Source organism: Polyodon spathula, chromosome 20 (assembly GCF_017654505.1).
Source record: "Polyodon spathula isolate WHYD16114869_AA chromosome 20, ASM1765450v1, whole genome shotgun sequence".
Classification (NCBI taxonomy): domain Eukaryota; kingdom Metazoa; phylum Chordata; class Actinopteri; order Acipenseriformes; family Polyodontidae; genus Polyodon; species Polyodon spathula.
The window spans coordinates 3,763,536-3,776,913 of NC_054553.1; the positions used below are offsets into that span (position 1 = coordinate 3,763,536).

A 13,378-nucleotide genomic window follows, 5' to 3' on the forward strand; every position below is an offset into this window, starting at 1 on the left:
GACTAGCACAGGAAAGGTGGAACAACCAACAGCCCAGCAAGAGAAGACCGCAAGCTGCAGCCATGTGTGTAACCCCGGAGCTCAAGATGGGCGCTTCGAAGTACCCGATGACGATCAATCATCCAACAGAACAGGAAAATGTGTGGAACTGTGAAAGGAAAGAAGTGTGAAGTGTGATAACATGCCGTGTGCATTCAGCAGGTTCAAAATGTCAGAAGAAAGCAGAGACACTACCAGGCAAAGCATCCAGGAAGTGGCATTTAACAGTGAGGCTCAGCAAGAAGTGTCTCAGTACAGCACGGAGCGCTGAAGGACACACTTCTCCATTCATCTCCTCTGCACCTGCTCCAGGCAACAGCATGATAAACACCTACACCACCACCGTGCCTCCACCGCCGCCAGTACCCAGCTCCAGAGCGCCACTACCAGTCATGAAATCCTTCATTGGCTTCCTGGGCTTCTTGATTTTGGCTCAGATGGTGGGATCAGCCTTCCTTTTCATGTACATATTTAAAAGAATGGACGAGGTAAGACTGCTGTCGGTATCTTATTATTAACAGAGCGGCTCCTGATCTCTTTGCAGACAGTAAAAAGTAAAGGTGTGTTGATAGCAGAGGCTTGTCTTTTCTGTCTAGGTGTGTGTGCTTCAGGGTTCTTGGTGGACTCTTCTCTGCTGTAGCACAGTGCAAGTACTTCTAGGTTCAGAGATGGTAGATGTAAAGGACTTTCAAGCAGGTCACGCTGGTTCAAGAGATTTAGAAATACTGTAAAAAAAAAGAAACGTTGTGACAAACATTTTAACTAAAACTCTGTCTGAATGGCTTTAATGGTTCAAGAGATTGTAACGCTGGTTAGAAAATAAAAGTCTGATCAGCTTGACCTCAAAGGACCCAGGATGAAAATCAAATGGGGAAGTAAAGTTACAGGGTGGTTAGTCTGGCATAACCTGGAACTCTGTTCATATGAGCATGAAAAACGACCTGGTTCTGTCGATGAATCAGACTCTATTTGTCACAAAGAGTTCCGCTAGTGACTGTTGAGTTTGAATCAAAAACTCATGAACTAGTCTGGTAGAGCATTACCGGCGCCCAGATTGCTATGGATTGCTGAATTATTCTCCCTTCTTAATAATGGCTAGTAAGAGAAGCCATTATGCAAGTCCTTGTACATTGCCAAGTACAATCTAAACATATGTTCCTGCTTCTAGAAGACAGATTGTAATTATTATTATTATTATTATTATTATTATTATTATTATTATTATTATTATTATTATTATTATTATTCTTCCTCATGAACTGGATGGCTTGACTTGTCACCATTCCTGTTTTGATATTTAATAGAAAGCTATGATCATAATTGGTTGTGTCCCTGTGAGTGTTGTCTGGGCTATCATGTGTGCTACCAGTTTATTTTGTATTGTTAATATGAACTCATGAATCGGTCTGGTGTTAGTCTCCTCGTGTTGTCATGTCTGACTCAGGACTTGTTCTCAGCTTGGCAGTAAGGTGATTACAGTGATTAACAGTCAAGTACAAAGTCAGAAAAGTGAACGCCGTTTTTTGCACAACATGTTTTCTGTGTAAACGGCCAGACATGGAAGTTGCATAACCTTGCTAATTATTGGGCCGTCCTTCTTAATGCCTAGAAATGTATTTGATAACAATGTGACGAGTAGGTAGACTTGTTTTTTAAAAATCAGCTAACATCATTCTCTCCCCTTTCAATGAAAACTGTCCAGTACAATGAAATCAAATGAAGACCGTTATAAATTATTATAGTCTGTTTTAAACAGGATCAATTACCGCTGTAAACATCCAGTGAATTTCAATAGCTTCCAGAAAAATATTATTGAGTTAAAACAACGCAAACACAGCTGGTGAAATAGTGCTCAGTACATTTCTCAAAGGAAAAAAAGACATGTTGTCTAAGTGATAGCAGCTTTGTAAAAGGATAAATTAATGTATACATATAATATATATATATAATTTTTATAAAAAAATAGTTTGTGAAAATTTATCGAAAGCATCATAATATGCTATAAGGCTAGAAATCACAGGCATTTTGCAATAGCTTTGCTGGAGCAGTCTGTAGAAATTGAAGTAAGGCACACTGTGAAATGCATTACGTAGTTTGGGGGAGAAGTGGTTTTTCAAACCAGCACTGCTTTTAAACAATTGAAAACAGGTGTAGAGGAAGTGTGAAACCAAGCTGATAACAAGCACAATGTGAGCTTCTTCAAAGTAAAGGGACGGGGAGAACTAAACTGATCAAAACGTTTGGCACTGAGCTGAAAAGAGAAACCTGTGTCGAAAGAGCATTTAATACATTGTAATTACACATGTAGTTACAATGCAGTCCGTAGCTACTGCGTCACATGCTTGATTATTAGCAGTGTGGCAATGCACTAGAGCCACAGTACAATGTACCTCGAATATCATGTGTTGGTGGGCTGCTTTGTTTGATGTGTGACGAGATACCAAGATTAATGAGGGACTAAAAAGTGGAACCCCTTCAGTGCTGAATTATCTGAAGAATAAGCTCATTTACTGAGTATACATGAGAACAGGACTTTTACACATATTTATACTCGGACTGGAAGTCCTGTGAGGCTCCTATGTGATTTGCAATGGCATGTTTTAGGGTGAGCCATTACAGCTAGCAATAACATTTCTTACATCATCGTTTCAAGCAGCTATTTGGTGCTTTTGATCACATATCATGAAATACAACCTCAATAAAGATACGATATATCCCCTCTATTGAACACAAACCGAAATGTTGTGTAAGGCAATAACGATTTAAACAGAGATACTATTTGAGTGTCACTGATTATAATGAAAAACGTACATGGTTACAGTGTAATTACTGTTTAACTACAAGGTGAATTACAAATTGAATGTTGGTGTACGTTGAATAGTTTCAAACACCTAACAAAACTCAAATTGTACAGGTGTAGTTACAATGCAGTCCAATGCAGGCGTGGTTACATTGTAATTAACAGCACTTCTGATTCTCTGGAATAGCTCCTCTTGTGTAATTCGCTTTGCTGCTGTATATTTGTGGTACACTGTGTGTGTAGGCTAAGTGTGTGTTGTTGTGTGTTACAGGTCCAGACTCTGATGAGCTACCATGAAGATATGGTGGTACTGAAAAGAATAAAGCAATGTGAAAAACCAAGCGACATCAGGAATACACACCTGGACTGTGGGAAGGTCGTCACAGATTTTCAGAAGCTACTTCCAGAGGTAAATTAGTTTTTTTTTTAAATACTATGAGCATACATACTCGGATAAATTGGGTTACTAACCTATTCTCCTCCTCTTTTCACACTTCAAGATTATTTCAAGACTGAGGGATACTGAGAAAGCTGAAATGGTGAAAGGTGTGTTATTGTCTATTTAGTTATTATCTACAATTGAACTGTTATTTAAAGATGTTTAGGTAAATACTTTACATTGTGTCTCTAGTTACTGTGTATTTGCAAAGTAGCTGCTTAGTAAATACATGTGCACTTCCTCACAATTACAATGTTATTATGCATGGTTACAATATAATTAATGTGTGAATCTTTTTGTATGATACAACCCTAATCCTTTTTTGATACAATTGTGTACTCGCATATATTGTGCAAAAAACTTTAAACATTAAGCACATTGTAATTGTATGGAAGTACACATGCACGGTTTCACAGCAAAGGGCATGCTGCATTGTCGTTTAACTTGCTGATTTCCTGTTTCAGGTCAACTCCCTTCAGATCAGAATCAGGACAGCCAAGACCAAAAAATAATTGCTCAGCTGACCGTTCGATCTCCCTCCTCGTTAATCAGCCTATCAGGTAAGGAAAGAGCTGTTTGAACTCCACCTTGTGATGTGTGTGCAGCGTTCAGTTCTGGCAGCTGTCTGGCATTGCAATGCAGCCCTGTTCTACGTCCTGTAGCAGTGATCTACAACCGGAATTTAAGGATAATGATCTTTAATTATGCTGTTTCTCATCTTACATTTGTGCTGTCACATCAACAATATTCATTATCAGTTTACAACCTCTGAAGTGATTGCCATTGATTGGTACTCAGTTGTAAAGGTGAGGGAGGGACAGTTTTTTCTTCTTTTGTAATCGACACGTTAATGAATGGATTTATTTAATACCTGCTGATAAATACTTCTTAAAGGAGTGTGAGTATCAGCCCCCCTTATACTACTACTACCACTACTACTACTAATAATAAATAATAATAATAATAATAATCCTGACTCTTCTTGCTTTTGTTTTCTTCATGCAGGCAACACCATTAAACTCTGGTCTAAAGATCACATGCTGTTGACGACCAGATCCGTGATCTATGAGGAAAGCACTGGCTCCTTGCGGATCAAGAGACCTGGAAATTACTATATCTATTCTCAAACCACCTTCGTAAAAAAGCCGCGAGCCAGCCTTTTCAGCCAATGCATTGTGCAAAAAGATATTTCTGGAAAGGAGACCCTGCTGTTGAGGTCCTATAGCACCCCGGGCCGCGACGTAACTGCCAAACCAGACCCTGAGCTGCACACGTTGTACCAGGGAGCAGTGTTCACACTGAAGGAGGATGACCGAGTGTACGTGAATGTGTCTGATTTATCAGTCTTGCATTGGAATGGCACGGCAACACTGTTTGGATTAGTTCTGCAATAGACTTTTCTAGAAAGACAACCAGCAGCCTGTGGCTATGGCTTCAATTTGGACAACATGTACAAGTCAAACGCCAGTCAACAGAGCCAGGGAACAATATAGGACACACTGAGATGTTTCTACTGAATATTTAAAAAACTAATTCAATCTTGTATTCTGTACAGAAAGTACAGTATTCTTGATTTAGTTATATTGAAGCACATCATTCATGATGCATGCATAGACGCTGACATCATGAGCACTAGAACTATGAATAAGTGTTCCATCTAACTGATTTTTGACATTATAATAATTTATTATGAATCTGTAGGGAAAAATATTGGGCATGTTTTCAATACGTTTGCCCCAGTGTTTAATTAAAAACAAAGAAAAACGTGCAACTAAAAGAGAGCTTCAATTACATATAGTCGTTTTTGTCAATTCTATCTAGTTGCCTGGCTCTAGTTTGATGTTTAAAAAAAGACTGGAGCCAACACTTTGGAAAGATGTGCTTTTAACAGTAGCACTACAGCTTAGCTATTGAAGCAAGACCATGTGTATTTATATTCATTCCATGGTAAAATAACCAATTAAAAATGTAAAAAAAAAAACAAAAACCATTATTTATTTATTTTTCTACCAAAGAATATATTTTTTCAATTCTATTTTTGCATAAAATGTACATAGCCCCCTGTAGTCTCCCCTGACAGATACAGAATGAGAAATGGTTCACCTTGTAAAAATGCCAGCATAGACACAGATTGTTAAATGTACAGTACAGTGGGTTCATAAAGCGCCATTGAGACTTGAACGCTTTACAACGGAAACATTCAAAACAGTCAACGCATGGGACTGCCTGACTTCTTAAAGGGACGAGTAGATGGGACCGCCTGACTTCTTAAAGGGACGAGAAGATGGGACCGCCTGACTTCTTAAAGGTATGAGTTGGGTGCCATACTCTAAAGAAAGATGAACTTCCTGGCCTGGAATCAAATTAAAAAAAAAACTCTTTTAATCAAAGCCGCATGGACAGCGAGCATGAATCTACTTGATTCTTATCGTCCGGTATCACGCAGCCGTACAACATGCCTACAGAGACCATCGACGGCAGAAAGTTATCTGGAGGGACACATTTTGCCTGCAGAGGATTTCAACCAGACCCTGCTTGTTTGGACTACCATTGCACATGCTGTGCTGTGAAACTAGCATTATTGATCCGGTTCACTCAGGAGCATTGCGGGTCATTGAAATGCTGCACAGTCTCCACTGGATCTCGACCAGGATAACCTAGCTGTGATCCAATACCGTCTTCAACCCTAGTTCCCCAGTTTGCAGCTTGATTTGTATTGGTCAATCTGCTTTGCACCTTGCTTGTCATTGCCTATCAAGGTCTTGACATCACCTTTACAGACGATGCAAAAAATTAAACACCGAAGCGCACTCCCCCCTCACTGGTAACGATTGTCAACTAGTCAAGCATGTCCGTGAATAAGGGCTATACCACAGCGAGTAAGCCTTAACAGATGTGCTTGCTGAGGTGCAATGATTCAAATCATTTGGGAGTCACATTCATGCCTGATTTTCACCTGTGTTTTGTAAGGATTTTGTGCATGCTCTCAGCACTGAGTCTGTCAAATTGGGGGGGGGGGGGGGGGGGGGGGGGGGGGGTACCACAAAACATTCTGATCCTTGTGGTAAATGCGTAACTGTCAATAACTGAAATATCAGTGACTTGTAATTGACACTGAACTTAAGACAAATCAAACTGCTCATTCCAAGCGACATGCTTACGGGACTTGTTCTTTGTGAGTGCATTCGCATGCACTCAGTTACATCGGAATGAACAGGGATTTTTTTTTTCTCTGACTCACAATGTGTTTGTACGTTAGTGTTTTCGTATTTTCAATTAGTAAAAAGTAAAGTAATTTATTGTTCAGTTTTTTTTTCACATAAATGGTGTGAAAGCTAAACAAAGTACTAAATGTTAAATTTATGTTAATGGCAAATATGTTGCTATAATTGTTCTATGTATTATTCTGTAAGTCAATATGTTTCTTTTATATTGTCATGAGTGTTTCATTTTTTGAAAATGTATTTATATAAACATTGTTCTTAATTCTGCGTCATGTTTTACATTTTTTCTATAGTTCTTGCTTTCTTTTAATTCAAAAAAATCTGGCATCATTTTCTGAGCTGCAGTTTTCCCTTGTTCTAAATCATATTTTTAAGGAACGATAAACAACTCTTTATGTATCGCAGACTTCTTCCTGTGCTGGCGGGCTGCTGTGTTAGAAGATTATTATTGCAAACGTCCTGCGTTGGGTGCATCGTGGTTTGACCGATCTCAGAACTAGGAGGTATTTGTGGGACCAGTCATTGCCTTCCATAGCGAGTAGATATGTTTTCCCACGTTATTTATAATCGAGGTGGGCTGTGTGAGTAATACTGTTTGTTTAGTTGAGGTGGAAGATCTACTGCTTCTAAGGCCATGTCATCAGTCTGACTGGTTCAGATGCAGAGGCTGCCCCTCCCACTTCCCTTTCCAGCACATCTCCACATGTCTAGCTGGGCTGGAGGGGCCTTGGCAAGGCTTCCGGTTGATTGGACCTGTTGGCTGGTGATCCATTGGCAAGTGGATTACTCTCGGTCAAAGACGAGAATTGTCTCTTGCTGATCTGAATAACATTTAGGTTTTCGTCATAAGGCAGAGGACGAATAGAAGGAGCTCTCCTGATTATGATAAGAGACTCAATAGTGACCTGCTCTACAGGGTGGAGTCTGTCTCACTCCTCTCTCCACCACTGGTAGTCCCAATTGTAATCCCAATGTTCTTTTGTATAAAGTGACGCAACAGAATCATGTTGTCGGTACGTGACCACAGGCCACCTCTCTCAGGCTTCTAGGTATGACGCTGTTGTTTATGTGCATAGTTAAAAAAATATATAATAATTGCTGCCAATCAATGCAATGTGGTCGCTGTGGTGCAGCTCATGTCAGATTTATGAAACTGGGTCACTATGGGCTTGATGGTATTTACCACACCAAAGCAATATCGCTGCCACAAACAAACAAACAAAATCTTTGTTTTTTAATGGCTTCCCTTTCTTAGAAACCTGCTGTGTGTTTCAGTGACCTTAATCAGTACCATGGAAATGCTCTTTTGGTGCACAGAGCTGTAACAGGATGCGCTACCTTGCGGGTCTTTGAGAACCTGAAATTCTGATTGACATAAACCAGAACTAGTGTGGGCAGTGACCTAGACAGGACCTGATGAGCAGGGAGGGGTCTGAGAAATTCTTAGTAAGAAGGTACACAGCTATGCAAAGTGCTGAAGCAGCAGCATTGGGAAATGCTTCACTTGACAATAATTACAAACAGGCGGTCTATTACTATTTGCAACTAACCTGTTATGAAATAGAGTGGATGTAAATCTGCCTGTTGTTGGCCAGACAAATTTGTATATTGGATACATTTTAGATAGACACACAATCTGCCCCTCTTTGGCCTACTAAAATGGGTATATATCGAATAGAGAAATATACTTATTTATACACAATAGGTACGGCTCCAAAAGCCCTTGATAGTCCACAGGGCACGACAAGCTTCACCCTGCCGTACATGGCCAGGATCAAAACCCAGCGATGTATTTTACTGAAAGAACAAACATGTCACACTTCTCTTTCTGCCTCTATACTTCATGAATTTCCAAATAATGATATTTAGAGGCAGCTAAACACCCCCTTCATCCCACAGCCATCACGCGCTCAGCTCAGCTCCCCTGCACTTTTGCGCTTGTGTCGCTTACTTTTCAAAGCTGTTATGTTTGGCAGGAGAGCGCATGCCGCTACAAAAGACTGATAAAGATCTTGACAGCTTTTTTTTTTTTTTTTTTTTTTTTTTAACCTTTTAAGTCATGTCTCTGCATATGTTTTTACAAATAAATATCTGTTACTTTTAAACTTCTCCTTTAAGTGACAAACTCACTATAAAAATATGATTATACGGCTGCTTTCACAGACCCCAAACAGCAGAAACCTTTGGTAAAATTAGGATTAAAGATACCCAAGTTGCTAAAGGACAGTAACTTGAACTCAAGGTGAAAAACAAAAGCAGAAAAACTTTTTTTTTTTTTTTTTTAAGTAACTTACTGAAAATCAATTTGCTAAGTTTTGAAAATAAGCCCCTTTGTTGTGACCATAGCAGTTGCGTTACTCTTGTATTTAGTCAGCCTGCTTGTAAATGATATATGTATATAGGTCGCGATTCCATTTCATGATTGATCCCAGCCTTTACACACGAATCTGTAGGAGGCCGGGCATTTTGTCTCTCATCACCTCAAGCTGTGTGATAAGCATGCCATGTGATTAATCCACACTGCTATCTGCATGCAAAGTTCATTTAGTTACAGAATGTGGTTCCTTCATTATCTCACTGATGCAGTACACAGGTCGCAATAAATATGGTAGATACAAAGTAACTAGGAAACATTCTCTGACTCTCTCTCTCATCAAAATGAACTTATCACTATTATAACACATTTATTTAAAAAAAAAAGGTATATAAAGGATGGACATTGACTAAATGTTTTTGGTTTCTTTTTAATCACTTGATCCTTGACCATGACATGATTGAGTAACTATGACTGAAGCACATGCACTTAATCAGCTAATTAGTGAGACTGTTGACTGGACACTCGATATGGAGTGATTCCAGCTGTTGAATTGCATGCTTTAATAAAAAGCAATAAAGAAAATCACAGAAAAAAACCAACAACATGCCACATCTGTCAAGAGAGCAGCGCCTTCGTGCAATCGGCATGTTGGAAGCTGGACTAGGGCAGCGTGCTGTGGCTTGCCGTCTTGAGTGCTCTCCGCCAGCAATTTCAAACCAGACAAGATGGTATAACCAGACACACACTGTCAATGACTCTGCAAGACCAAGAGTCACAACACCTCCTCAAGATCGACAGATCATTTTGCAGCATCTTCATGATGTCAATTGTTAATTCATCACATCTAATGAATTTTATCCAAATATAAGTGTTATGTTTCCTTTGATGCAACATTTCAGCTTGTAAGATCTACCAAAGGAAAAGGCCCTTAACTGTGATAATAGAACTGAAGTCTGTTTCATTGCTCGAAGTTCTCCTTTCGGTTTCCCCGAAAGCAAAAAGTTAATCAGCACAACACATTAATGGTTTATAGGCCACCCTCTACTGTTCACAAGAAACACATTATTTTGCTGCAGGAAGGCACAAGCCCATAAGCTGTTAAGACAATTACAGCACTGCTCACCTGGGTCGGTTGCAGAATGAGACTGATGCGTTTTATCCGAGAACTGGCCCCCTGCGACAGCAGCGTCATCTTTCTCGTAAGAGCTCCCGAATACCCCTCTGTGCTCAAAATAGACCAAAGTAATAACAGTACAGGGTCAGAAGCCATCTTTGACAGAGACTATGCCTCTACTAAACACCACACTCCAGCACGCACCCTGCGCATGACTGTCCATTAACACAGACTGTCTGACAGTTCAGTCATTTTTAGTTATTTATTTAATAGATGGGAATAACACAATGTATTTCTATTTACCCTATTGCTCCAGAACTCTGTGCATTTCTGTTTGTCTTTTTTTTAAGGGTCTCAAAACACTAATCCAGAACCCCTGAAACAAGGCAACGGGCAGAGCAGCACATTATGATACAAGCAGGCCCTTTTTCTGTGGCTAAGGAAAATACATTATTTTTTTTCAGATTAAATAAAAAAGTAAAGGCATGTTGAGAGAGCCATCACCAGTCTCAGATCATTTTTTCAAAGGGTTTCATTTTTGTGAAAAGGTGAACTTATATTTCCTAAGTGGCATGCTGCGAGTTATTTAGAGTAAATCATTGAGATAGTCGCTTATTCTATAGGCAAACTTTTCCAGGCAGTGTAAAGGCAGCACAGACTCATCCCCTCCCCTTCATGGAAACTGTGACACTCTGCTCCCCGCCCCCCCGCTTGGGCCAGCCCAATTCAACACTTCTGACAGGATATGTTTGTCAGTCTTTCCTGTCACAACATTTTACTCTACACCTCTCAGGAAGAAGCGCATTCTTTAGTTACATCAAGAGATTACTGCGAGCAAGAGTATTTTTCTTTTTTTTTTTAATTATTAAATAAAAGGTAAATTATGGTTTAAGATTGGCATAGGCCTACTTAACTGAAAATGAACTCTGAAACAAACAAGACATTTACCCAGAGTACTGGACTGTTGACCACTTCCATCAAGTCAGTACTGCAAGCAATTGTTTAGCACAGGAAATGCCAAACACCTGCAGTATTAGTTCCTTTTAATCACACATCAATTCTTGGTATTAAATGTTTGCTATAGCATGCTTTTTAGTGGTTTCACCTGCCATACCAGAGCGCTGTTTAGAGAACAAGTAGCCTGGAGCTGCATCAGTCTAGTACAATTTTCCTGAAGGTTTTGCACACACTACTGCCAGTCAACTAAAACTGTGTTAAAAAATAACTTGACCTTTGAATGACCCTTGATGAATGTATTTGAACTGTTCTGAGAAAATACAGCCAAGTTAGGGGCGAAAGGGTTCTACTAGCCCTGTACACAGCTCTGGTGTTTGGAAGAACTCTTAACAAGTTTTAGCAAAAATAATCAAGCAATGAAGCACCTGCTAATGCCAATCTGAAACACCTCACGAGTCTGCAGGTCTTCAACTGAATACTTATTTGAAACACGATCAAGGTAACAATGGAGAGATTTAGCAAGGAGCCAATTCCTGGAACCTGATCATTTTCATTACACATCTAAACACCATTTAAAGAACAGAAGAATCCATACTTTTTTTTTTTTTTTTTTTTTTAAATGACATTTCTGTGACTCATGAGTTTCCTGTATTTGCCTCTCTCTCACTTCATCTTGTCTACTCTGCAAAATGCAACTCAAAACACCATTTTATCAACCCCAGGCCATCTCCGATATTGCTTATCTTGCCATTTCACTGTCGGTTGCAAGTAGGTTTTAACAGATTTTTCTTGCCAAGATTATAAATAGACTCTACTGTACTGCATCTTGGTGCAACTTTGCTGTCACAGACCACTTGGAAATACTGTCAAGTGAATAAAAACCTTAGAAGGATGGTGGTGGGTGTGATGATGATGCCCAAGACAATAAAAATACCACACATTTCTTTAGTTTTATTTTTATTTTTTTTTTTTTTAATTAAAAGAAATGCCTCAGTCATAACAATTATGAGCAGTCAGAAAATAATATTTATAATAATATTGCATAGAATACATCTGCAAACAGTAAACTTGTAAATAATAAAAAAGGCTGCAGATTAGAGTGAATTCCCACTAAACCCATCCAGCACTGGAGGGTTATAAACCCAGATACGCACATTCATTTACATCCTGATTTAAACAGATATAGGAAGACTCTCACGGCTACCGCAGAGCAGCCTGCAAAGAGGTTTCATTTTATTTATTTACTGCAGAACTGTACGTGTCCTTCAGCAATGCACGGGTCGCCCTGCTGAAAAACAAAAACAGTCCAGCAGCTCATACCAGGGAATTACATTTCTGTTTACTTCTTTATACTGTGGTTTGTTTATAGTGTGGGGACGGATACAGTGCAGTGGTTTCAAGGCTGAAGTGCAGGGCGGAAGGCAGTGGGGTCGAGCCCCCTCGGCTTATGCAGTGTATGCATTCACCAGACCACAGCTGTGAGAGAACACCAGCATGTAGAAATAAGGGGTGTGGGGGGCGACTGGGACAGGGATCCGAGACAGTCACTGCAGCACCTCACTTAGCATACCAAGGACACAGAGACAGGATTGCTAAACAGCGAGCAGGGAGAGAGACGGCCTTCAGATATCTGAAATGGTAAGCCTGTAGTGCAGGGATAGAAGTCCCATTACATAGCAGTTCAAGTAATTGTAGATTTTATTATTAAGTCTTAAGATTCATGGTGTGTCAAAGGATTTTAATGATGAGATGCCAGTAAATCCTGGCAGCGACAGACAGCTGGCCAGTGTGGAAAATAAAAGACTCCTATTGCTGGCAGCTCCAGGTTTTACTATGACTAGTGTAGTAAAACCTGGAGTGACAAGGATATCAGCCTTTACTTGCAAGTATCTTCTAAACTCATCGCAAAACCTGGATTTGCTCAAACGACTGTCATGGATTAGAGCCAGAGAAATAACATATAAAAAGACTTCACTAGGGATAGCTCATTCAAATGTAAAAAGTGAACTCTGCACATTGCAAGACAGCAGCACAATTTGGAGGAAACTGAAATATTTAATCAAAATCTAAAATGTATCAGTCTGAAAGCTCTCCTCCATGTACTACACAACAAGTCTTATTAACCACCTTTCTGCCAGCGATACATGCTGCCCCCCCATACCCAGGCTGTACAGCTCAGGAGCGCAAAAGGAGATGCTGGTCTAAAGAGGAGAATCAGCATCTTTAAGGCAGTCGCCACAGTGAGCAAGAAAACCCAAATGGCCACCCCAATATCAGCGCAATTCACGGGAGTACCAAGAATATTGCATTTTGAAAAATGGTATAATATTAATGAAAAAATAAATGACAAGTTTTATTTAATTCTTGATTATCTTCAAATAAAAGAAAAGCAGGAAAGAACTTTTTTGGGGTATATAAAAAGAATGTACATATTTGTTTGTCCATCTATAGTTTTTTTATACTACACATTTATATTAGATTAATAGAT

The 13,378-nt window shown here is 39.5% G+C and overlaps 1 protein-coding gene across 1 annotated transcript; it reads left to right on the forward strand.

Moving 5' to 3' along the window:
• The first annotated feature begins 246 nt into the window (after positions 1-246).
• On the forward strand, positions 247-6,283 carry LOC121295716 (CD40 ligand-like). The gene is made up of 5 exons (XM_041220703.1): positions 247-527; positions 3,111-3,248; positions 3,340-3,385; positions 3,743-3,838; positions 4,284-6,283. The coding sequence occupies exons 1-5, from the start codon at positions 360-362 to the stop codon at positions 4,670-4,672; spliced, it is 837 nt and encodes a 278-aa protein (XP_041076637.1). The 5' UTR covers positions 247-359; the 3' UTR covers positions 4,673-6,283.
• The last annotated feature ends 7,095 nt before the right edge of the window (positions 6,284-13,378 follow it).